The following is a 25,546-nucleotide window of genomic DNA, read 5'->3' as shown; positions in this document are numbered from 1 at the left end:
TCCCAGGGTCTCAAGGCTGGTTCAATATCTGTAAATCTATAAGTATAATTCAGCAAATAAACAAATTAAAAAACAAAGACCATATGTTTCTCTCAATTGATGCAGAAAAAGCTTTTGATAATATACAGCATCCCTTCATGATCAGAACGCTTAAGAAAATTGGTATGTAAGGGACATTTCTTAAACTGATAGAGGCCATCTACAGCAAACCGACAGCCAATATCCTATTGAATGGAGTTAAATTGAAATCATTTCCACTCACATCAGGAACCAGACAAGCCTGTCCATTATTCCACTGCTCTTTAACATTGTAATGGAATTTTTAGCCATCGCAATTAGGGAAGAAAAGGCGATCCAGGGTATCCATATAGGGTCAGAAGAGATCAAACTTTTGCTCTTTGCAGATGATATGATTGTATATCTGGAAAACACCAGGGATTCTACTACAAAACTCTTAGAAGTGATCAAGTAATACAGCAGCGTCTCAGGATACAAAATCAACATTCATAAATCGATAGCTTTTATATATACCAACAATAGTCAAGGACTCTATTCTGTTCACAGTAGTGCCAAAGAAGACGAAATATTTGGGAGTTTATCCAACAAAGCACGTGAAAGATCTCTATAAAGAGAACTATGAAACTCTAAGAAAAGAAATAGCTGAAAATGTTAACAAATGGAAAAATATACCGTGCTCATGGCTGGAAAGAATCAACATTGTTTTTATTTTTTTATTTTTTTATTTTTATTAACCATAGCTGTGTACATTAGTATGATCGTGGGGCACCATACACTTGGTTCATAGATCGTTTGACACATTTTCATCACATTAGTTAACATAGCTTTTGTAGCATTTTCTTAGTTATTTTGCCAAGACCTTTACATTCCACATTTACTAGGATTCACATATACCCTTGTAAGATGCACCGCAGATGTAATCCCATTAATCCTCCTCCTTCCCATTCCCTCCCCCCTCCCTCCCCTCTCTTTCCCCCTTCTCCCTATTCTTAGGTTATAACTGGGATATAGATTTCATGTGAAGGTCCTACATTAGTTTCATAATAAGGGTGAGTACATTGGGTACTTTTTCTTCCATTCTTGAGACACTTTACTAAGAAGAATATGTTCCAGCTCCATCCATGTAAACATGAAAGAGGTAAAGTCTCCAACATTGTTAAAATGTCCATACTACCCAAAGCAATATACAATTTTAATGCAATCCCTATTAAAGCTCCACTGTCATACTTTAAAGTTCTTGAAAAAACAATACTTTGTTTTATATGGAATCAGAAAAAACCTCAAATAGCCAAGACATTACTCAGAAATAAAAACAAAGCAGGAGGAATCACACTACCAGACCTCAGACTATACTACAAATCGATAGTGATCAGAACAGCATGGTACTGGCACAAAAACAGAGAAGTAGATATCTGGAACAGAATAGAGAACCAAGAGATGAATCCAGCTACTTACCGTTATTTGTTCTTTGACAAGACAATTAAAAACATTCAGTGGGGAAAAGATTCCGTATTTAACAAATGGTGATGGGTGAACTGGCTGACAACCTTCAGAAGACTGAAATTGGACCCACATCTTTCACCATTAACTAAGATAGACTCTCACTGGATTAAAGATTTAAACTTAAGACATGAAGCTATAAAAATACTAGAGGAGAGTGCAAGGAAAACCCTTGAAGAAATCAGTCTGGGTCAGTATTTTATGAGGAGGACCCCCCGGGCAATTGAAGCAGCTTCAAAAATGCACTACTGGGACCTGATCAAACTAAAAAGCTTCTGCACATCCAAGAACATAGTAAGTAAAGCAAGCAAACAGCCCTCAGAATGGGAGAAGATAATTTGCATGTTATGTCTCCGGCAAAGGTTTAATAACCAGAATCCATTGAGAACTGAAACGTTTAAGCAAGAAAAGAACAAGCAATCCCATCGCAGGCTGGGCAAGGGACTTGAGAAACTTCTCTGAAAAAGACCGGCAGGTGGCCTACTGACATATGAAAAAATGCTCATCATCTTTAATCATCAGAGAAATGCAAATCAAAACTACTTTGAGATATCATCTAACTCCAGTCAGATTAGCTTATATTACAAAATCCCAAGACCAGAGATGTTGGCGTGGATGTGGAGAGAAGGGAACAATTTTGCACTGCTGGTGGGAATGCAAATTAATACATTCCTTTTGGAAAGTTGGAGAACACTGAGAGATCTAAACATAGATTCAATCCTATAATTCCTCTACTAGGCATATACCCAGAAGACCAAAAATCACATCATAACAAAGATATTTGTACCAGAATGTTTATTGCAGCCCTATTCATAATTGCTAAGTCATGGAAAAAGCCCAAGTGGCCATTGATCCACAAATGGATTAATAAATTGTGGTATATGTACACCATGGAATATTATGCAGCCTTAAAGAAAGATGGAGACTTTACCTCTTTCATGTTTACATGGATAGAGCTGGAACATATTTTTCTTAGTAAAGTATCTCAAGAATGGAAGAAAAAGTATCCAATGAACTCAGCCCTACTATGAAACTAATTTATGGCTTTCACATGAAAGCTATAACACAGTTACAACCTAAGAATAGGGGGATGGGGGAAAGGGAGGTAAGGGAGCGGGGAGGTGGGCAGAGGGAGGGAGATTGGTGGGATTACACCTGCGGTGTATCTTACAAGGGTATATGTGAAACTTAGTAAATGTGGAATGTAAATGCCTTAGCACAATAACTAAGAAAATGCCAGGAAGGCTATGTTAACCAGTGTGATGAAAATGTGTCAAATGGTCTATGAAACCAGGGTATGGTGTTCCATGATCACATTAATGTACACAGCTATTATTTAATAAAATAAAAAAAAATATGTATAATGGCATCCTACCGATTTCTTTCCCTAACAAGCAAAAAAATCATCAACTTGTCAAGGAATGCAATGCTTAAGTTCAATATTTCTTTCTTTTCTTTTTTTTTTATGTTTGATAGGATTCTTTTACATATTTATTTTTATTTAGTCATTTGTCCATAGATCATGAAAACATTTATGCTATTATGGGATTCAATGTGTTGATTATTTGTACAAATTGGAGTGCTTACATCCTACTAATCAAAATAGCCTTAACCTCATTTACCCAATTACAACACAAGACATTTGTGTTCTACACCTGATAGATCAAACTTGTACTTGGAATACTAAACCTCCCTCTATTGAGGAGGATAACGTTTATGGACTTGCATATGTTAAACCAGCCTTGCATCCCTGAGATGAAGCCTAGTTGATCATGATGTATGACTTTTTTGATGATAAGCTGTAATCTATTGGCTAGGATTTTGTTGAGAATTTTTGCATCTATATTCATGAATGAGATCGGTCTGAAATTCTCTTTTTGTTTGGGTCTTTTCCTGGTTTTGGTATCAGGTGATGTTTGCTTCATAGAATGTGTTGGGGAAGATTCCTTCATCCTCAATTTTTTGAATAATTTCTGCAGTACAGGAATAAGCTCTTCCTTGAAGGTTTGAAAGAATTCTGGTGTGAAGCAATCTGGACCAGGGCTTTTTTTGGTTGGAAGCATTTTATTGTTTCTTTGATCTCAGTGCTTGAAATTGGTCTGTTCAGGAGCTCTATTTCTTCCTGGTTGAGTCTAGGGAGAGGATGTGATTCCAAATATTGGTCCATTTCCTTCACATTCTCAAATTTTGGGGCATAGAGTTTCTGGTAGTATTCAGAGATGATCTCTTGTATCTCTGTGGGATCAGTTGTTGTTTCCCCTTTATCATTTCTGATTGAGGTTACTAGAGATTTTACTTTTCTATTTCTCATTAGTCTGGCCAATAGTTTATCTATTTTATTAATTTTTTCAAAAAACCACCTCTTTGATTAATTTTCTGAATGATTCTTTTGTTTTCAATTTCATTGATCTCTGATTTGATTTTGGAGATTTCTTTTCTTCTATTGACATTAGGCTTAGATTGTTCTTCTTTTTCTAAGTCCTTAAGATGGCTTGTGAGTTTGTTGATGCACTCTCTTTCTGCTTTTCGAATGTAGGCATCTAAAGCGATAAATTTTCCCCTGAAAACTGCTTTTGCAGTATCCCATAGGTTTTGGTAGCTTGTGTCTTCATCGTTGTTATGCTTAAGGAAGTTAATGATTTCCTGTTTTATTTATTCCTGCGCCCATCTGTTATTCAACAGAAGATTGTTTAATTTCCATGTCTTTGCATGGGGTCGAGCATTTTTGTTAGAGTTGAGTTCCACCCTTAGTGCCTTATGGTCTGAGAAGATACAAGGTAAAATTTCAATTCTTTAGATTCTGTTGATATTTGTTTTGTGTCCCAGGATATGATCAATTTTGGAGAATGTTCCATGGGGTGATGAGAGAAGAATGTGTATTCGTTATCTTTGGGATGGAGTGTTCGATATGCGTCTATCAAGCACAGTTGTTCTAGGGTCTCATTTAAATCTCTTATATCTTTGTTTAATTTCTGTTTAGAGGATCTGTCCAGCTCTGTAAGAGGAGTATTAAAGTCCCCTGTTATTATGGTATTATCGGATATCACGTTGCTCAGACTGAGTAAGGTCTGTTTCAAGAATCTCGGAGCATTTCAATCGGGTGCATAAATATTTAGAATTGAAGCCTCTTCTGTTGTATTTTCCCTTGACCAATATAAAGTGACCATCTTGTCTCTTTTGACTTTAGTTGCTTAAAATCCACATGTATCTGAAAATAAGATCGCAACTCCTCTTTTCTTCTTGATAGCATTTGCCTGAAAAATTGTCTTCCAACCCTGGATTCATAGCTTTAATTTGTCTTTTGAATCCAGGTGTGTTTCTTGCAGACAGCAAATGGATGGCTTGTGTTTTTTAATTCAGTCAACCAATCTATGTCTCTTCAGTGGGCAATTCAAGCCATTAACATTTACTGAGATAATTAATAAGTGTGGTATTGTTCTATTCATCTTATTTTGTGAGAGTCTATTGCTTAGTTTTATCTTTTGCATCAGTGTGGAGGTTAGGTTCTGTCCTTTAATTTCTGAGTTTTTCCTTTGCTGCTGATCCATTGTGATGGTCAGTGTGTAGAACAGGTTGAAGTATTTCCTTTACAGCTGGTCTTGTTGTGGCGAATTTCCTCAATGTTTGTATATCTGTAAATGATTTGACTTCTCTGTCAATTTTGAAGCTTAGCTTAGCATGGTACAAAATTCTGGGCTGTAAATTTTTCTGTTTAAGTAGATTAAAGGTAGATGACCATTTTCTTCTTGCTTGGAAAGTTTCATTAGAGAAGTTTGCAGTCACTCTGATGGATTTGGCCCTGTAGGTCAACTGGAGCTTACTCCTGGCAGCTTGCAGAATCTTTTCTTTTGTCTTGATTTTGGAGAGGTTCATCACAATGTGTCTTGTAGAAACTCAGTTTGAGTTGAGGCGACCTGGTGTCCGATACACCTCTGAAAGCAGTGTGTCAGAATCTTTGTGATATTTGGGAAATTTTCTTTTATAATATTCTCTAGTATGGCTTCCAATCCTCTGGGGCATTCTCCTTCCCCTTCTGGGATTCCTATAACTCGTATTTTGGAACGCTTCATAAGGTCCCATAATTCTGACAGTGAACGTTCTGCTTTCTCTCTCTTCTTTTATACCTCTTTTACAATCTGAATTGTCTCAAGAACTTTGTCTTCTACCTCTGAAATTCTTTCTTCTGCATGGTCTAACCTGTTGCTGATACTTTCCATTGCATCTTAATTAATTAATTTATTTTTTTATTGTTGGGGATTCATTGAGGGTACAATAAGCCAGGTTACACTGATTGCAATTGTTGGGTAAAGTCCCTCTTGCAATCATGTCTTGCCCCCATAAAGTGTGACACACACCAAGGCCCCACCCACCTCCCTCCTCCCCTCTTTCTGTTCCCCCCCATAACCATAATTGTCATTAATTGTCCTCATATCAAAATCGAGTACATAGGATTCATGCCTCTCCATTCTTGTGATGCTTTACTAAGAATAATGTCTTCCACATCCATCCAGGTTAATACGAAGCATGCAAAGTCTCCATTTTTTTTAATGGCTGAATAGTATTCCATGGTATACATATACCACAGCTTGTTAATCCATTCCTGGGTTGGTGGGCATTTAGGCTGTTTCCACATTTTGGCCATTGTAATTGAGCTGCAATAAACAGTCTAGTACTAGTGTCCTTATGATAAAAGGATTTTTTCCTTCTGGGTAGATGGCCAGTAATGGGATTGCAGGATCAAATGGGAGGTCTAGCTTGAGTGCTTTGAGGTTTCTCCATACTTCCTTCCAGAAAGGTTGTACTAGTTGGCAGTCCCACCAGCAGTGTAAAAGTGTTCCCTTCTCTCCACATCCACGCCAGCATCTGCAGTTTTGAGATTTTGTGATGTGGGCCATTCTCACTGGGGTTACATGGTATCTCAGGGTTGTTTTGATTTGCATTTCTCTAATATGTAGGGATGATGAACACTTTTTCATATGTTTGTTAGCCATTCGTCTGTCTTCTTTAGGGAAGGTTCTATTCATATCTCTTACCCATTGATATATATGGGATTGTTGGCTTTTTTCATGTTGATTAATTTGAGTTCTCCATAGATCCTAGTTATCAAGGTTTTGTCTGATTGAAAATATGCAAATATCCTTTCCCATTTTGTAGGTTGTCTCTTTGCTTTGGTTGTTGTCTCCTTGGCTGTACAGAAGCTTTTCAGTTTAATGAAGTCCCATTTGTCTATTTTTGTTGTTCTTGCATTGCCAAGGAAGTCTTCTTCATGAAGTCTTTCCCCAGGCCAATATCTTCCAGTGTTTTTCCTATGCTTCCTTTGAGGGTTTTTATTGTTTCATGCCTTAAATTTAAATCCTTTATCCATCTTGAATCGATTTTTGTGAGTAGGGAAAGGTGTGGGTCCAGTTTCAGTTTCTTACATGTGGATATCCAGTTCTTCCAACACCATTTATTGAATAGGGAGTCTTTCCCCCAAGGTATGTTCTAGTTTGGTTTATTGAAGATTAGGTGGTTGTAAGATGTTAGTTTCATTTCTTGGTTTTCTATTCGATTCCAAGTGTCTATGTCTCTATTTTTGTGCCAATACCATGCTGTTTTTATCACTATGGCTTTGTAGTACAGACTAAAATCTGGTATGCTGATGCCCCCAGCTTTATTTTTATTACTAAGCACTACCTTAGCTATACAGGGTTTTTTCTGGTTCCATGCAAAACGCAGAATGATTTTTTCCAATTCTTGAAAGTACGATGTTGGTATTTTGATAGGAATGGCATTGAATAGGTAGATTGCTTTGGGAAGTATAGACATTTTAACAATGTTGATTCTTCCCATCCATGAGCATGGTATGTTCTTCCATTTGTTAATATCCTCTGCTATTTCCTTTCTGAGGATTTCATAAATTTCTTTATAGAGATCCTTCACCTCCTTCTTTAGGTATACTTCTAGGTATTTCATTTTCTTTGAAACTGTGGTGAAGGGAGTTGTGTCCTTAATTAGCTTCTCATCTTGACTGTTAGTGGTGTACACAAAGGCTACTGACTTGTGGACATTGATTTTATATCCTGAAACATTATTTTATTTTTTGATGACTTCTAGGAGTCTTGTGGTTGAGTCTTTGGGATTCTCTAAGTATAAGATCATGTCGTCAGCAAAGAGGGAGAGTTTGACCTCCTCTGCTCCCATTTGGATTCCCTTTATTTCCTTGTCTTGCCTAATTGTATTGGCTAGAACTTCCAGCACTACGTTGAATAGTAAAGGTGACAGAGGACAATCTTGTCTGGTTCCAGTTCTAAAAGGAAAAGCCTTCAGTTTTACTCCATTCAGTAAAATATTGGCTGTGGGTTTGTCATAGATAGCTTCAATCAGTTTTAGAAATGTGCCACCTATGCCTATACTCTTCAGTGTTCTAATTAGAAAAGGATGCTGGATTTTATCAAATGCTTTTTCTGAATCTATTGAGAGGATCATGTGATCTTTATTTTTGCCTCTGTTAATATGGTGGATAACGTTTATAGACTTGCGTATGTTAAACCATCCTTGCATCCCTGGGATGAAGCCTACTTGATCATGATGAATGACTTTTTTGATGATAAGCTGTAATCTATTGGCTAGGATTTTTTGAGAATTTTTGCGTCTATATTCATGAGTGAGATTGGTCTGAAATTCTCCTTTTCGTTTTGGTCTTTTCCTGGTTTTGGTATCAGGGTGATGTTTGCTTGATAGAATGTTTTGGGGAAGATTCCCTGTTCCTCAATTTTTTGGAATAATTTCTGCAGTACAGGAATAAGCTCTTCCTTGAAGGTTTGATAGAATTCTGGAGTAAAGCCATCTGGACCAGGGCATTTTTTGGTTGGAAGATTTTTATTGTTTCTTTGATCTCAGTGCTTGAAATTGGTCTGTTCAGGAGCTCTATTTCTTCCTGGCTGAGTCTAGAGAGAGGGTCTGATTCCAAATATTGATCCATTTCTTTCACATTGTCAAATTTCTGGGCATAGAGTTTCTGGTAGTATTCAGAGATGATCTCTTGTATCTCTGTGGGATCAGTTGTTATTTCCCCTTTATCATTTCTGATTGAGGTTACTAGAGATTTTACTTTTGTATTCCTCGTTAGTCTGGCCAATGGTTTATCTATTTTATTTATTTTTTCAAAAAACCAACTCCTTGTTTCATTAATTTTCTGAATGATTCTTTTGTTTTCAATTTCATTGATCTCTGATTTGATTTTGGGTATTTCTTTGTTCTACTGAGTTTAGGCTTCAATTGTTCTTCTTTTTCCAATTCCATAATATCTCTTGTGAGATTGTTGATGTGCTGTCTTTCTGTTTTTTGAATGTAGGCATCTAAAGCGATGAATTTTCCTCTCAAAACTGCTTTTGCAGTATCCCACAGGTTTTGGTAGCTTGTGTCTTCATTGTTGTTATGCTCAAGGAAGTTATTGATTTCCTGTTTTATTTCTTCCTGCACCCATCTGTTATTCAACAGAAGATTTTTTAATTTCCATGCCTTTGGGTGGGTTCCAGCATTTTTGTTACAGTTGGGTTCCACCTTTAGTGCCTTATGATCCGAGAAGATACAAAGTAAAATTTCAATTCTTTTGATTCTGTTGATATTTGTTTTGTGTCCCAGGATATGATCAATTTTGGAGAATGTTCCATGGGGTGATGAGAAGAATGTGTATTCTTTATCTTTGGGATGGAGTGTTCTATATGCGTCTATCAAACACATTTGTTCTATAAATCTCATTTAAATTTCTTATATCCTTGTTTGATTTCTGTTTAGAGGATCTGTCCAGCTGTGTAAGAGGAGTGTTAAGGTCCCCTGTTATTATGGTATTATCAGATATCATATTGCTCAGACTGAGTAAGGTCTGTTTCAAGAATCCGGGAGCATTTAAATTGGATGCATAAATATTTAGAATTGTAATGTCTTCTTGTTGTGTTTTTCCCTTGACCAATATAAAGTGACTATCTTTGTCTTTTTTGACTTTAGTTGCTTTAAATCCACATGTATCTGAAAATAAGATTGCAACTCCTCTTTTCTTCTGAATTCCATTTGCCTGAAAAATTGTCTTCCAACCCTTGACTCGGAGCTTTAATTTGTCATTTGAAGCCAGGTGTGTTTCTTGCAGACAGCAGATGGATGGCTTGTGTTTTTTAATCCAGTCAACCAATCTATGTCTCTTCAGTGGGGAATTCAAGCCATTAACATTTATTGAGATAGTTGATAAGTGTGGTAGTATTCTATTCGTCTTATTTTGTGATAGTCCATTGCTTAGTTTTATCTTTTGCATCAGTGTGGAGGTTAGGTTCTGTCCTTTAATTTCTGAGTTCTTACTTTGCTGCTGATCCATTGTGGTGGTCAGTGTGCAGAACAGGTTGAATTATTTCCTGTAGAGCTGGTCTTGTTGTGGCGAATTTCCTCAATGTTTGTATATCCATAAATGATTTGATTTCTCCGTCAATTTGGAAGCTTAGCTTAGCAGGGTACAGAATTCCGGGCTGGAAATTGTTCTGTTTAAGTAGATTAAAGGTAGATGACCATTGTCTTCTTGCTTGGAAAGTTTCATTAGAGAAGTCTGCCGTCACTCTGATGGATTTGCCCCTGCAGGTCAACTGGCACTTACTCCTGGCAGCTTGCAGAATCTTTTCTTTTGTCTTGACTTTGGACAGATTCATCACAATGTGTCTTGGAGAAGCTCAGTTAGAGTTGAGGCGACCTGGGGTCCGATATCCCTCTGAAAGCAGTGTGTCAGAATCTTTGGTGATATTTGGGAAATTTTCTTTTATAATATTCTCTGGTATGGCTTCCATTCCTCTGGTGCATTCTTCTTCCCCTTCTGGAATTCCTATAACTCGTATGTTGGAACGCTTTATAAAGTCCCATAATTCTAACAATGAACGTTCTGCTTTCTCTCTCTTCTTTTCTGCCTCTTTTAATATCTGAGGTATCTCAAAAACTTTGTCTTCTACCTCTGAAATTCTTTCTTCTTCATGGTCTAACCTGTTGCTGATACTTTCCATTGCATCTTTAAATTCCCTGATTGACTGTTTCATTTCCTTCAGCTCTGCTCTGTCCTTTTTATATTCTTCATATCGTTCATCTCTTATTTGATTCTGTTTTTGAATTTCCTTTTGGTTATTTTCCACTTTATTAGCAGTTTCCTTCTTTGTTTCCATGATTTCTTTCATTGTTTTCAACATGTGTATTCTAAATTCCCTTTCTGTCATTCCTAACATTTCCTTATTGATGGAATTCTCTGCACTAGCTACCTCATGGCCCATTGGAGGGATTGTTCTGGACTGGTTCTTCATGTTGCCTGGAGTTTTCTACTGATTCTTCCTCATGAGTGATTTCTTTTATCTGTTTCCTTGCCCTAATTTTCCTTTCACTTCCTCTTGCTCTTTAAGTTCCCGTGACTGTGGACTAAGGTTTCAATGAGTCATTTTGGTGTAGAACCAGAAGGATGAGAAGGTTGAAAAGGAAGAAGAGATGAAAGAAAGAAGGAAAGAACAAAAAAAAAAAAATAGAGAAAGGAGAGGGGGTGGGTAAAAGGAATATTGACAAAAAGAAAAGAGGCACAGAAAGAGGGAGACAGAACAATATAGGTGTACAGTCTTGTACTTTGACATAACCTCAAAAAACCCCAACCTCTGGGGGTGCCCGGTCGGGTGCTTCCTTTTAGGTCAGCAACTCTTTGCTAACCTGATTAGACATAGTACCCCACCTCCACCAAGTAGAGAGGAAGGACAAAAATGCTATAAATCCAACCAAAACACGCAAACAGAAACTTTATGGGATAAAATTGGGTGAAAAACTAAATAATAGGGGTAGAAACACTAGCAAAAATGAAGTTTTATTTATTGAAAAAGGCAGCAATGGGTAATTGTATTTATACCAGAAAACTAGAAAAAGAAAAGAAAAAATCTGTACAGAAAAGTTTGACATTAAAAAACAAAACAACAACAACAACATCATCAAAATAACCAAAAAACAAACAACACACAACAAAACAAACAAACCAAAAAAAGAAAAACAGTGCAGTATATATATTTTGTTGAATATTGTCTGGGCAACAGGTGGTCTTCTGGGGTATGAGATTTTAATTACAATGCTGATACAACTGGAGGCCTACGGTGATTTCTCAAACCCCACAGGGTAGACACCCTGAGTCTCTCTTCAGCCCTCTTAAAAGGCACTTTAACCTTCTAAACTTGCTGAGTAAAAGCTTCCCCAGGAAAGTGCTTGTTTCTGGAATCACTGGTGAAGTGGCTATCCACTTACCCACTGTGCCAAAATTGGTCTCACTCTGCCCCTGAGGGTTAGGGCTGCAAGGTGGCTCACACCCCGCCATTAGGCTGCTTAGTCACTAGGTTACTATGTCCCACCTGATCTTTGCTCTGCAACCCCTAGGGTGGACCTTGTTGGGGCAGTTCTATCCCAATGGCTCCCTGCAACCCACAGCCAAACACTATTAACTCCATCAGTCTGGCTTAGTGTGTCAGTCTGGGGTCTCTGAGAATGCCCAAAGTTCTCCTCACTCCCACTCAAGCTCTCCCCAAGGCAGTTCAACTGAGTGCCAAGTCCAAAAACACCAAAACATTTCACAGGTAAGGCCTTTCTGGCCTCACTGCTACTTCACTTATAGCTGTCGGCGGGATTAGACCAATCGAACACACGTGATTACTTACCAGTTTTCCACTGTTTTTTCCTCCTCTTAGGGTCCAGAAGTCTGTCGCTGACTCCCTGTATCTTCAAAGGGACGATTATAGGCAGATCCCACCAGCCAGAGATGCTGGAGTCTTATCTCCCCAGACTCACGGTGCCCAGATGCAAAGAAGCTGTTACTCGGCCGCCGTCTTACTCTCCACCCTCCACTTGTTTTTTTCTTAGTTTTAAGTTTGAGTTCTCTGTGGATTCTGGTTATTAGACCTTTGTTGGAAATACAACTTGCAAAAATCCTCTCCCATTCTGAGGGCTGTCTATTTGCTTTACTTAGTGTGTTCTTGGAGGTGCAGAAGCTTTTACATTTGATCAGATCCTAGTAATGTATTTTTAATGTTGCTTCAATTGCCTGGGGTGTCCTCCTCAAAAAGTATTCTCCCAGGCCAATTCTTTCAAGTGTTTCCCCTGCACTTTCTCCAAGGATTTTTATAGTTTCATGTCTTTAGTTTAAGTCCTTTAATGAGTGACAGTAAATTTTTGTTAGAGGAGAAAGGTGTGGGTCCAATTTCAGTCTTCTACAGATTGCCAGCCAATTCACCCAGCACCATTTGTTGAATCTTTTCCCCAAGTTATATTTTTGATAGGCTTATCAAAGATCAAATGACAATAAGTGTCTGGGTTTACCTCTTGGTCTTCAATTCTACCTCATTTTTGCGCCAGTACCATGCTGTTTTGATCACTATTGATTTATAGTATAGTCTGAAGTCTGGAGGTGTTATTCTTCCTGCTTTGTTTTTATTTCTGAGTAATGTCTTGTCTATTTGAGGAGTTTTCAGTCTCCATATAAAACAAAGTACTAATTTTTCCAGGTCTTTAAAGTATGACAGAGGTGCTTTAATAGGGATCGCATTAAATCTGTACATTGCTTTAGGTAGTATAGACATTTTAACAATGTTGATTCTTCCCAGCCATGAGCATGGTATATTTTTCCATTTGTTAACATCTTCGGCTATTTCTTTTCTCAGAGTTTCATAGTTCTCTTTATAGAGATCTTTCATGTCCTAGTTAGATACACTCCAAGATATTTCATCTTATTTGGCACCATTGTAAAGGGAATAGAGTCCTTGATTGTTTTTTCACCTTGACTATTGTTGGTATACATAAAGGCTACAGATTTGTGAGTGTTAATTTTATGTCCTGAGATGTTTCTGAATTCCTTGATCACTTCTAGGAGTTTTGTAGTTGATTCCCCAAGGTTTTCCAGATATATAATCATATCGTCTGCGAAGAGTGACAGTTTGATCTCCTCTAGTCCTATTTGGATCCCCTTGATTGCCTTCTCTTGCCTGATTGAGGTGGCTAAGACTTCCTTTACAATATTGAAAAGCAGTGGAGACAATGGGCATCCTTGCCTGCTCCTGATCTGAGTGAAAATTATTTCAATTTTACTCCATTCAATACGATATTGGCTATGAGATTGCTGTAGATGGCCTCTATCAGTTTAAGAAGTGTCCCTTCTATGCCTATTTTCTTAAGCGTTCTGATCAAGACAGGATGCTGGATATTATCAAAAGCTTTGTCTGCATCAATTGAGAGAATCATATGGTTTTTTAATTTATTTATGTGATGTATTATATTTATGGATTTACATATATTGAACCATCCTTGGGACCCTGGGATGAAACCCACCTGGTCGTGATGTATAATGTGTTGTTGGATTCTGTTTGCTAGGATCTTATTGAATATTTTTGCATCAATATTCATTAGAGATATTGGTCTATAATTTTCTTTTCTTGTTGGGTCTTTTCCTGGTTTGGGTATCAGGGTGATATTTGCTTCATGGAATGTGTTGGGAAGTATTCCTTCTTTTTTTATGTTTTGGAAAAGGTTAAGTAATATAAGTACTGGTTCCTCTTTTTAAGGTTTGGTAGAATTCTATGTGAAGCCATCTGGTCCCAGGCTTTTCTTTTTGGGGAGATTTCTTATAGTTAATGCTATTTCAGAACTTGTTATAGGCTTGTTCAACATTTCCACTTCTTTCTGTCTAAGTCTAGGAGGGTGGCATGTTTCCAAGTATTGATCTATTTCCTTCAGATTTTCATACTTCTGAGAATAGAGGTTTTTTTTTTTGGTTTTGAACCTTTAATGAAAAAAAATATATATATATACTATCAAGCTCAAGGACACCACGTGTTCAGTATGTCATTGGAACAGGGTTGGGGTTATACATGGTAAACAGCACGTATGTCAACAAAGATACATGCAGTTGCAAAATGTTAAACTGGTGCCTGGCATGATCAATTCTGTTTCCTCATCATTCAGCAGCATGTTGGGGGATTCCACGGGTGATGGGGAACAGACATCCAGACTCTGGGCATTGCAGGGTGCCCTCCAACACATCCACCTCCAACAGGATGTGGTGCATCTTCCTCAGAAATTTCTCATCATGCTCATATCCCTCAATCAGCTCTTTGGGCTCCCTCAATCAGCTCTTTGGGCACCTCGACCAGGTGCAAGGTATCTGCCACCTCCAGGACTGCCGCCCACTCCACCTTGGGTATCATACACTCCATGAACTCAGGGTTGAACTCCACAGGGTTGATGTGAACCTCAGTGGTCTGGTGTGTAGGGGGAAACCATGGGCTCCACCCCACGCACATGTGAGCTCAGCAGATTGTGGGTGAGCAGTTTCATGTCACCAAAAGAGACAATAGAGTTTTATGTAATATTCATTAAGGATTTGTTGAATTTCTGAGGAGTCTGTTGTTATTTGGCCTTTATCATTTCTGACTGATGAAATTAGGGATTTTACTCTTCTATTTATGGTTAGGTTAGCCAAAGGTTTATCTATTTTATTGACCTTTTCAAAAAACTAGCTTTTTGATCGGTTGATCAGTTGTATGATTCTTTTGTTTTCAATTTCATTTAGTTCTGCTCTAATTTTAGTTATTTCTTTTCTTCTGCTGGGATTGGGGTTGGAATGTTCTTCCTTTTCCAGTTGCTTGAGATGTCCCATTAAGTTGTTGACTTCCTCTCTTTCCATTCTTTTGAGATAGGCTTGCAATGCTATAAATTTCCCTGTTAGGACTGCCTTTGCAGTATCCCAGAGGTTCTGATAGTTCATGTCTTCATTATTGTTTTGTTCCAAAAATTTGGTAATTTCCTTCTTAATCTCTTCTATGACCCAGCTGTCATTCATCATGAGGTTATTTAGTTTCTATGTTTTTGTATGTGTATGCAGATTACTGTTGTTACTGAGTTCAACTTTTATTCCATTATGGTCCGAGAAATTACAAGAAATGATTTCTATTCTTTTGAATTTGCTGAGGTTAGACTTGTGACCTAAGATGTGATCAGTTTTAGAGGATGATACATGGGCTGATGAGAAGAATGTGTATTCAGTTTTGTTAGGATGACATGTTCTGTAGATGTCTGTTAAATCCAATTGTTGAATGGTTAAGTTTAAGTCTAAAATTTCTTTGCTTAGCTTCTTGTTGGAGTATCTGTCCAACAATGCCAAAGGGTTGTTAAAATCTCCGACTGTTATGGTGCTGGAGGAAATCATGTTGCTCATGTCTGTTAGAGTCTCTCCCATATACTGAAGCACATTCTGGTTGGGTGCATAAATGTTAATAATTGAAATCTCATCATGTTGAGTGTTGCCCTTAATAAATATGAAGTGACTGTTATTATCTTTTCTTACTTTTTTTGGTTTAAAGCCTCTTGTATCAGCAAATAAAATTGCAACATCTGCTTTTTTCTGATTTCCATTTGCCTGAATTATAGATGACCATCCCTTCACCCTGAGTCTATCTTTTAAGGTAAGATGAGATTCTTGAATGCATCAGATGTCTGGCCTGAGTTTTTGTATCCAGTCAGCCAACCTGTGCCTCTTTAGAGGGCAATTTAAGCCATTCACATTAATTGAGAGTATTGATAAGCAAGATAGTATTTTGGGTATTGAGTTTTTCAAATGTCCAGTGGACATTTTTAATTCTTTTACCACTGTGGAAGTTGGAATTTGATCAAAAGTTTCTGAGTGAGTTTATTTTGGTGGTGGAGGATTGTGCTGTTCATTATGGAGGATAGATCTGAGAATATCCTGGAGAACTGATTTATTTATGGCAAATTTCTTCAACATGTGCATGTCATTAAATTATTTAATTTCTCCATCATAGATGAAACTCAGTTTAGCTGGATACAGGATCCTAGATTGAAAGTCATTTTGATAAGGAGATTAAAGGTCAATGACCACCCTCTTCTAGCTTGAAAAATTTTGGCAGAGAGATCTGCAGTCATTCTAATGTTCTTCCCCTTCTAGGTTATGGTTTTCTTATGTCTGGCTGCTTGCAGAATTTTCTCCTTCATATTAACTTTGGCAAAGCTAATTATAATGTGTCTATGAGAATTTTTATTTGGGTTGAGTTGTGCTGGTGTTCTGAAACTGTCTGCTATCTGAATTTCAGAATCTCTTGGCATGTCTGTAAAATTCTCTTTAATTATTTCATGAAGTAAAGCCTCTGTATCCTTTGCAGCAACCTCATCACCTTCAGAAATTCCTATAAGGTGAATATTAGAACTCTTTGAATTATCCCAGAGCTCTGATAGAATGATCCATTTTTGTTCTCCACCTTTTTTTTTTTCCTCTTTGAGCATTTGGGAGCATTCAAAAGCTTTGTCTTCAATTTCAGAGATCCTTTCTTCTGCCTGTTCCATTCTGTTAGTGAGGGATTCTACTGTGTTTCTCAGATCTCTGAGGGCTGCAAATTTGCAACTCAAGATGTCAAAATCTTTGGTGATTTTGTCTTTGAATTCATTGAATTCTTGAGATATCTTTTGAATTACTTCTTGAAATTCTAATCCCATCTTTACCTCCATTATGTTGATCTTATTTGCTATCCAAATTCTGAACTCAATTTCTGATATCTCAGTCATTTGTTTATGAATAGGATCTTGTGCTGTGTCTGCCATATCATTCCTTGGGGGAGTTGATCTACTCTGATTTTTTTTTTATTGTTGGGGATTCATTGAGGGTATGATAAATCAGATTGCACTGATTACATTTGTTAGGATATCTATTCTGATTATTCGTGTTGCCAGTTTTTCTGCTGATTCCACCTCATGATTGTTTTTCACCATTGGCTAGATGGGTAGGTAAGGTGAAATTGGATTGGGAGTTCATGGAGTTGTGCTTAACCAGCCCTTTGTCAAGGATCTGGGACTGATGACTGCAGCTTTTTCCCCTATAGCTTTGCAAAGGACCCATATAGTATTACAGTCTGAGGCTGAGGAAACCTTCTTGGTGTGGTTGGGTTAGGTGGCTCTATCTTGTATTCAGCTGATTCTTGTTCGATCCTAGTGGATCAGTGACTCTGGTGAAGTCTTAGCTGTGGAGAAATACAAGTGACTAAGACAGCTCAACCCCCCATGGACAACAAATGGAAGAGGAAAATCAACCCTTCCTGTTACCACACAACCAGGATACCACCCAAGAGGATCCTTGGGTGATTGGCCCAGGTTAGGAGTTCCAAACCAATTGACCCAGTCAGTATGAACTCTCAAGCAGGAGAGTTCGAAAGTTCTCCAGCAACTAGATGGCAGAGGTCTACTTGCGGCTCAAATTTGGCTCACTCCAGTGCTCTGTGGAGTCAAAAAGGCCCTCCCAGTAACAGAGTTGGATCAGGAGGCTGTGTCTCTTTCTCCACTTTGCTCCTCTTTCACACCCAGTCACTGGTGACCCCACAGGGATGAGGTCCTGGCTCCCTCCAATAAGCAGATGTACCAGGGATTGTGCCTGTCCAAGTCAAAGGAAAGTCAATGCCCCCATGGCCTGGCCACTACCCTCTGCCATCAGCCAGCTGGGGGAGCTGAGGCCTGCCTGCCTCAGGTACTCAAAAGCCACTGGCAAGTGTTCCACTTGGACTCAGTCTAATCCTGAGGGTAACAAGTCAGCAAATGCTTTTCTCCCTCAGCCACCACACCTTTGCCCCTGCTGCTCTGCAGCACTGGTATCCTTAAAGAGCGAGTTCTGGTTTCCTCTGGCAGTCCTCAGAGTTGGGGAGGTATCTCTCCAAGATTAGACCCTGGCAGAATCACTCTATTGTTGCTGGATCTTTGTGGGAAGTGATGCGCACAGCTCCCAGGCGACTGCCACAGCCAGGGAGTTCTGGATGTAGGAGTAGCTCCAGGAGTGTGGGGCACACGGATCCAGTGGCAGAGTGGGGGATGCTGCACAAGGTTCTAGCAGTTCCTGGTGTCCAGTGATTTTGGCAAGGAGAGTGCTCAGCTCATGACTTTGGGGGGGGCGTTGGGGGGCAAGACTCTTGCCAGATGGGGGCAGGGTGCAGGGCCTGCCAGGGAGGGAGGCACTGCTCATGAGCCTCCTCCTACAGTCTGTGCAGGGGTTATGCTTCTGGTTCATCAGGCAAGTGGGAAAGGGTGGACTGGAAGTTCAGAATAGCAGGGAAAATGTTAGTTCATTTTTTTTTTTGCCTGGCAAGAGAGTGCTCAGGGTCACAACAGGGTCTCTCTGGGGAAGTAGACCCCACTTCCTACAGCTCTCACCTGTGGGGTGAGACAAGAGGTCCTCAGTTCACTGCTTGCCTATAGAAAAGCTATTGGAGCAAAAGAAGAGAAAAATGAAAAAAAAAAAAAAGAAACACACAACCTTCTTGGGGGAGGGGACGGACATTTTTCCTTTGGGATGAATTTTGTATCTGAAGTTTGCTTTCTTGGAGTCACAGCTTGCCTCACAGAGGTGACCTGCAGTTATCACTCTTCTCTCTTGGCTCAGCTCTCAGTCTTTAGCTTAATTGGGTACTTTCTGGACATTATCCTTCCCTCTGGATGGGAGCTTCTGTTGGAGGCTGGCTCCAGTCAGCCATCTTGCCCCTCCCCTTGTTCAATATTTCAATTTGGTTCAAAGTTTTTTTTTCAGCACTCTGAATTTATTTATTACTCATATGTCTTTTGCAGCTGAGTTGCTAAAGACAAACATTAGTCAATCTGATTCTTGGCCCTTTGTAACTAACCTGCTTTCCACTCTGATTGCATTTATTTTGGAATCTCACTCTATCACCCTGGGTAGAGTGCTATGGCATCATCACAGCTCCCAGCAATCTCAGTCTCTTGGGCTCAAGAGATCCTCTTTCTTCAGCCTCCCCAGTCGCTGGGACTATAGGTGCTGCCAAGATGCCTGGCCAGTTTTTTCTATTTCTGTTTTTAGTAAAATTGGGTCTCACTGTTAATCAGGCTGATTTTTAACTAATGAGCTCAAGCAATCCACCTGCCTCAGCCTCACAGAATGTTGAAATTATAGGTGTGAGCCACAGCACCAGGCCTCTTTTTTTTTTAAGTAAGCCCAGGGAGGAACCCAGGGCTGTGAGTGCCTTCAGAGTGTCAATGATCAATGTATTCTGTGATTTACATTAATTCTCAAGCTAGCTGAGTCCTTCATTCATCAACACACCAGCTAAGTGATCTACCACTCAGATATCTATCTGTTTTGAAGTTTCACCATGATATATGTGTGCATGTATTTTTTTTAGAAAAACTGGATTTATTTTACTGAGTGCTTGTTAGAATATTTTAATCTGTGGACTTCTGTCCTTATTCAATGTTGAGAAATTCTCAGCTACTCTTTCTCCAAATATTTTTGTACCCTTTTCCCTGTTTTATAGTTATCATCCTCCTACTTTCTTAGGGCTACTGTTGCTGTTGTTTCTGCTTTCTGTAATCTGATCCTTTGCTTATGCTGTTCCCTCTGTCTAGAATGCCCTTCCCACCAAACCTTCCCCAACCCTCTATTTCTCTGAGGTTCAACTGAAATAATTCATCTTCCATGAAATCTCTTTTGATCCCCCATTAGACATACCTATCCTTCCTTTGTGCTCTGGCCAAACAAATGTAAGCTCTCTGAGATCATGATGGTATCCTCTGTTCTCTGTTTTATAGGTCCTAGTACATTACAGGACACAGGTAATTCATGGCCTCTTGGTTGTTTGATTTTGATATATGTAAAGTGTTAGGAGGTCATCACAGAAAAGAAAGCAGAACTCTGACTCAGTGGGGTAAATGGGAAACATGGGACCTTCTTCTTGGACAACTGGACACACTACCTGTATGTATAGACATAAATTATGTGAACACACAATGATTGCTACTTCAGAGATGATGATAAACATTACTAGTCAGGTCAGGTCGCTATAATAGAATAGCACTGGTGGGGTGGCCTAAACCACCAGTTCGGGAGGTTGGAAAGTCATGTCTGGTGAGGGCTTCTTGGTTGGCAGATGACCATCTTCTTGCTGTGTCTGCACATGGTGGACAGCAGAGAATGAGGAAGCAAGCTCTTTCTTATAAGGATCTTTTTTATTTTCTTCTTCTTTTTTTAATGTATCTTTTTCTTATAAGTGTCTAAGTGTCTCTTCTACGGGCACTAATCCCTTCATGAGGGCTTCATCCTCATTATATAATCATCTCCCAAAGGCCTTACTTCTTAATATCGCCACATTGGGCATTAGAATTTCAACTTATGAATTTTGAAGGGAGGGACACAAAGAGCCCATAGAAATCACTTGTTTTTATTACAGCTGTCTATTGTGTTATAACCATTTTACTAAATACTTTAATCCCTTGCTTTAGTTCAAGCCCAAAACAGTGCTATGAAGGAGGCAGTATGATTCCCATTTTCTAACTAAGGACACCAAACCTGAGTAGCAATGGGTGTCATGCCTGAGGTCACAGAGCTGGTGAACAGCTATTTATTTAATGATTGGTGAGTAATTGTTTAACATTTAGAGGATGTTCCATGAGCCACAACTAAAACTTGCTTTTATTCTGTAAATGCTAATTTCTGTGACAAATGGGTACTGTTGTGTTTCAGCCAACTCTAAACTAAAATCACTCTTAGGCTCTTGAAATCAGCTTTGGGTCACTACTTACATAATTGATAACTGTGATAAAAAGTGGGGGATAGTAATTGTAACATTGTGTTATTCACAGAGTCCTCAGGGAATGTGAACAAATGTTTAGTAATGTCTTAAATGTCATTATGCCAAAGTGTCAGTGACATATAAAGAATCTGTTCACATTTATAACTTTATATTCATGGGGTGGGGGGAGCACATAATTCCTGCAAAACTGTAAAACCCCATCATTTATGGAATAAGCCTGCCAAAGTATTCTGCTCATAAAATTTTGTTTTGTCTTGATCTACTGTTTCTAGTATTTCAAAGAGTTGTGATTTTCTTACAAAGTATGTGATGCTAATTACATGATAGCAAAATGCTCTCTGTTTGCAATTCTGTAAATAGGTCTGAGAGTAAATTAGGGCGATGGAAGTGACCGCCATCCAAATGTGAATGTCAATGTTATGAGTTTTGCATTTGAGTGTTGAGGTTAGGATGGGTGGGATGATTGGATTTCTCAAATTGAGAAAACTGAGACTAACAATTTCCAAGGTGGCTTCATTTTGCGGTGGGTGAAAAGGGATGTGGGAAGGACTCATATGGGAGGGTCATGCATGGTGACGGTCACCGATACTGTCTCCTTCAGAGAACTCGTCACACGTCTGCCTAAGCCAGAACTCTCTTTGGAAAGATTCCTATATAAGACCAGTGGATTGAATTGTGTCTCCCCAAAAGATAAATTCAAGTCCTAACTCTCAAACTTGTAAACATTCTTATTTAGAAATAGAGTCTTTACAGACATAATGAGTTAAAATGAGATTGCTAGAGTGGGTGTTAGTCTATGATCTGTGTTCTACAAGAAGAGAGACATTCAGACACAGACACACGGAGAGAGGGGAGATGGCCAGGTGAAGAGGGAGATAGGTTGGAGTTATGTTGTCACAAACCAGGGAATACCTGGGATGACCAGAAACTAGATAAGATAAGGAAGGATCCTCTTATGAGGCTTTGGAGGGAGCACAGCCCTGTCAACACCTTGATTCTGGACTTCTAGCCTCCAGGTATATGGAACAATAAATTTCCATGCCTTTAAGTCACTCAATTTGTGTTACTTTGTTACAGCAGCTTTAATAGCCTAATATAGTCAGTGACTCTCAACATGGCCTATTATTTAGAAACAACTGACAAGCTCATGGACAATGCCAGTGCTTGGGTTTCCACCCTACATCAATAGAATTGGAAATTTCTGTGGTTTGGGCTGGGTATTTTTAAAATACCCTCAAGTAATTCTCATGTGCAGCCAAGGCTGTGGACCACTGATTCAGGTTATCCTTCTGATCCCCCAGGGCCCTGTTTCTTGAGCTACAACAATGAGGCTAACAATTGCCACCTAACCCAGGGGAAGGTATGATCTGGATGTTCAAGTGTAAGAACGTTGCCCGACAGGAAAATCTTATACAGGAAAGATTAGATTCTCACTCAGTCTGATGTTCTGTACTAGACAGTTGAATGTAGGATGTCATACCATATCAGCCAATAGTGGAGGGGCACAGAAGTGGAGAGAAGGCACTGAGCAAAAGCCCAAAGCAGGAGAAGCCATGAGCAAATGAGAGACTTGGGGCAGGAAATTCAGTGGTGGCAAGTGGGGCAGAGCTACAGAGGAAAGCAGAAATGCAGGTGTCAGAGCTCGGAAGTATCCACTGGTGGTTGTAGGATCCTCAAAGCTGCCAACAGAAATCCAGGGCTGCTGCAGGGTCTGCCCCAGGGAAGAAGGAGGCTGTAATCTGTACACCAGTGTTTTTCAACCTTTTTTATCCCACACCATGCTTGAACCTATAGTTAAAGTTCCCTGGTACACTTAAATTATGTCCATCAAAAAAAAAAAAAAAGAGAGAGAAAAGTAAAGAATATGCTTACTGTGCTTTGAACTTCTTTGGAAAATAATTTCATTAATGATCTTTAAAATTTTTGAAGGCACATCTGAGATCCTCTCGTGGCACAATGGGGTGTATTGGTACACTGGTTGGAAATCACTGCTCTGCATCCTCCTTATGTTGTGTGAACTGCAGACTGGCTATGTTCATCCACACTGGAAACACAAAATTTTATGCCCTATCTTCCACTCCCTCGCCCAAGATCTGCAGTTTTATAAGATCTCCAGGTGATTCATTTACTCATTAAGTCTGACAAGCACAATGGTATAAACTTGGCAGACTGGCTGCCAGGGCTTCCTGGGCTTCCTTATAAAAGTCAGAGGAGGAGCGGCGCCTGTGGCTTAAAGGAGTAGGGCAGCAGCCCCATATACTGGAAGCGGCAGGTTCAAACATGGCCCGGCCAAAAACTGCAAAAAAAAAAAAGTCAGAGGGAACCTGAGAGGGGTCTCTGTTTCTTATAGCTTGGAAGATCCTGCCCCCTAGGAGGAAGAAATGATTTTCTGTGTAAGAGCTCTATAAAACTGGAGAGGTTTTTTTCTTTTTTGTTTGTTTTGTTTTTTGAGATAGAATCTGACTCTGTCACCCTGGATAGAGCTCACAGCAATCTCAAACTCTTGGACTCAAATGATCCTCCTGCCTCAGCCTCCCAAGTAGCTGGGACTATAGGTGCCGACCCTAATGTCTGGCTAGCTTTTCTATTTTTCCTTAGAAATTTTTTTTTATTATTAAATCATAGCTGTGTACATCAATATGATCATGGGGCACCATACACTTGTTTCATAGAATATTTGACACATTTTCATCTCATTAGTTGACATGGCCTTCCTGGCATTTTCTTTGTTACTTTGCCAAGATATTTACATTCCACATTTGCCAAGGCTCAGATGTACCCTTGTAAGATGCACCACAGGTGTGATACTTTCAATTCCCCTCCCTCTACCCACCTCCCCCCTCCCTCCCCACGCTTTCCCCCTTCCCCCTGTTCTTAGGTTGTAACTTGGTTATAGCTTTCATGTGAAGGTCCTAAGTTAGTTTTGTAGTAGGGATGAATACATTGGATATTTTTTCTTCCATTCTTGAGACACTTTACTGAGAAGAATATGTTCCAGCTCCATCCATGTAAACATGAAAGAGGTAAAGTCTCCATCTTTCTTCAAGGCTGCATAGTATTCCATGGTGTACATATACCACAATTTGTTAATCCATTCGTGGATCGATGGGCACTTGGGTTTTTTCCATGACTTAGCAATTATGAATAGGGATGCAATAAAGATTCTGGTACAAATATCTTTGTTATGATGTGGTTTTTGGTCTTCTGGGTATATGCCCAGTAGAGGAATTACAGGATTGAATGGCAGATCTATTTTTAGATCTCTAAGGGTTCTCCATATATCTTTCCAAAAGGAACGTATTAGTTTGCATTCCCATCAGCAGTGCAAAAGTGTTCCCTTTTCTCCACATCCACACCAACATCTCTGGTCTTGAGATTTTGTGATATAGGCTAGTCTCACTGGAGTTAGATGATATCTCAAAGTAGTTTTGATTTTCATTTCTCAGATGATTAAAGATGATGAGCATTTTTTCATATGTCTGAAGGCCACTCGCCTGTCTTCTTTGGAGAAGTTTCTTTTCAATTCTCTTGCCCAGCTTGTGATGGTATCCCTTGTTCTTTTCTTGCTAATGCGTTTGAGTTCTCTGTGGATTCTGGTTATTAAACCTTTGTCAGAGACATAACCAGCAAATATCTTCTCCCATTCTGTGGGCTGTTTGCTTGCTTTATTTACTGTGTTCTTGGCTGTGCAGAAGCTTTTTAGTTTGATCAAGTCCCAAAAGTGTGTTTTTGAAGCTGCTTCAATCGCCCGGGGGGTCCTTCTCATAAAAAACTCACCCAACCCAATATCTTCAAGGGTTTTCCCTGCACTCTCTTCTAGTATTTTTAGTTTCATGTCTTAAGTTTAGGTCTTTAATCCAGTAAGAGTCTATCTTGGTTAGTGGTGAAAGGTGTGGATCCAGTTTCAGTCTTCTACAGGTTGCCAGCACCATTTGTTAAATAGGGAATCTTTTCCCCACTCGATGTTTTTAATTGGCTTGTCAAAGATTAAATAACGGTAAGTAGCTGGGTTCATCCCTTGGTTCTCTATTCTGTTCCAGACATCTACTTCTCTGTTTTTGTGCCAATACCATGCTGCTTTGATCACTATCGATTTGTAGTATAGTCTGAGGTCTGGTAGAGTAATTCCTCCTGCTTTGTTTTTATTTTTGAGTAATGTCTTGGCTATTCGAGGTTTTTTCTGATTCCATATAAAATGAAGGATTGTTTTTTCAAGATCTTTAAAGTATGACAGTGGAACTTTAATAGGGATTGCATTGAAGGTATATATTGCTTTGGGTAGTATGGACATTTTAACAATGTTGATTCTTCCCAGCCATGAGCATGGTATGTTTTTCCATTTATTAACATTCTCAGCTATCTCTTTTCTTAGAGTTTCATAGTTTTCTTTATATAGATCTTTCACATCCTTT

At 39.0% G+C, this 25,546-nt stretch overlaps 1 protein-coding gene across 1 annotated transcript; it reads right to left on the bottom strand.

The window, feature by feature from the left end:
* Positions 1-14,494: 14,494 nt before the first annotated feature.
* Positions 14,495-14,840, bottom strand: LOC128574170 (multifunctional methyltransferase subunit TRM112-like protein). The gene is made up of 2 exons (XM_053574833.1): positions 14,688-14,840; positions 14,495-14,656 (listed from the first exon to the last, which is right to left on the bottom strand). Exons 1-2 carry the CDS (start codon positions 14,838-14,840, stop codon positions 14,495-14,497), a joined length of 315 nt encoding a protein of 104 aa, XP_053430808.1.
* Positions 14,841-25,546: the final 10,706 nt, after the last annotated feature.

This window comes from Nycticebus coucang, chromosome 21 (assembly GCF_027406575.1).
Source record: "Nycticebus coucang isolate mNycCou1 chromosome 21, mNycCou1.pri, whole genome shotgun sequence".
NCBI classification, from domain to species: domain Eukaryota; kingdom Metazoa; phylum Chordata; class Mammalia; order Primates; family Lorisidae; genus Nycticebus; species Nycticebus coucang.
This window is presented reverse-complemented; position numbering and strand designations above follow the sequence as displayed.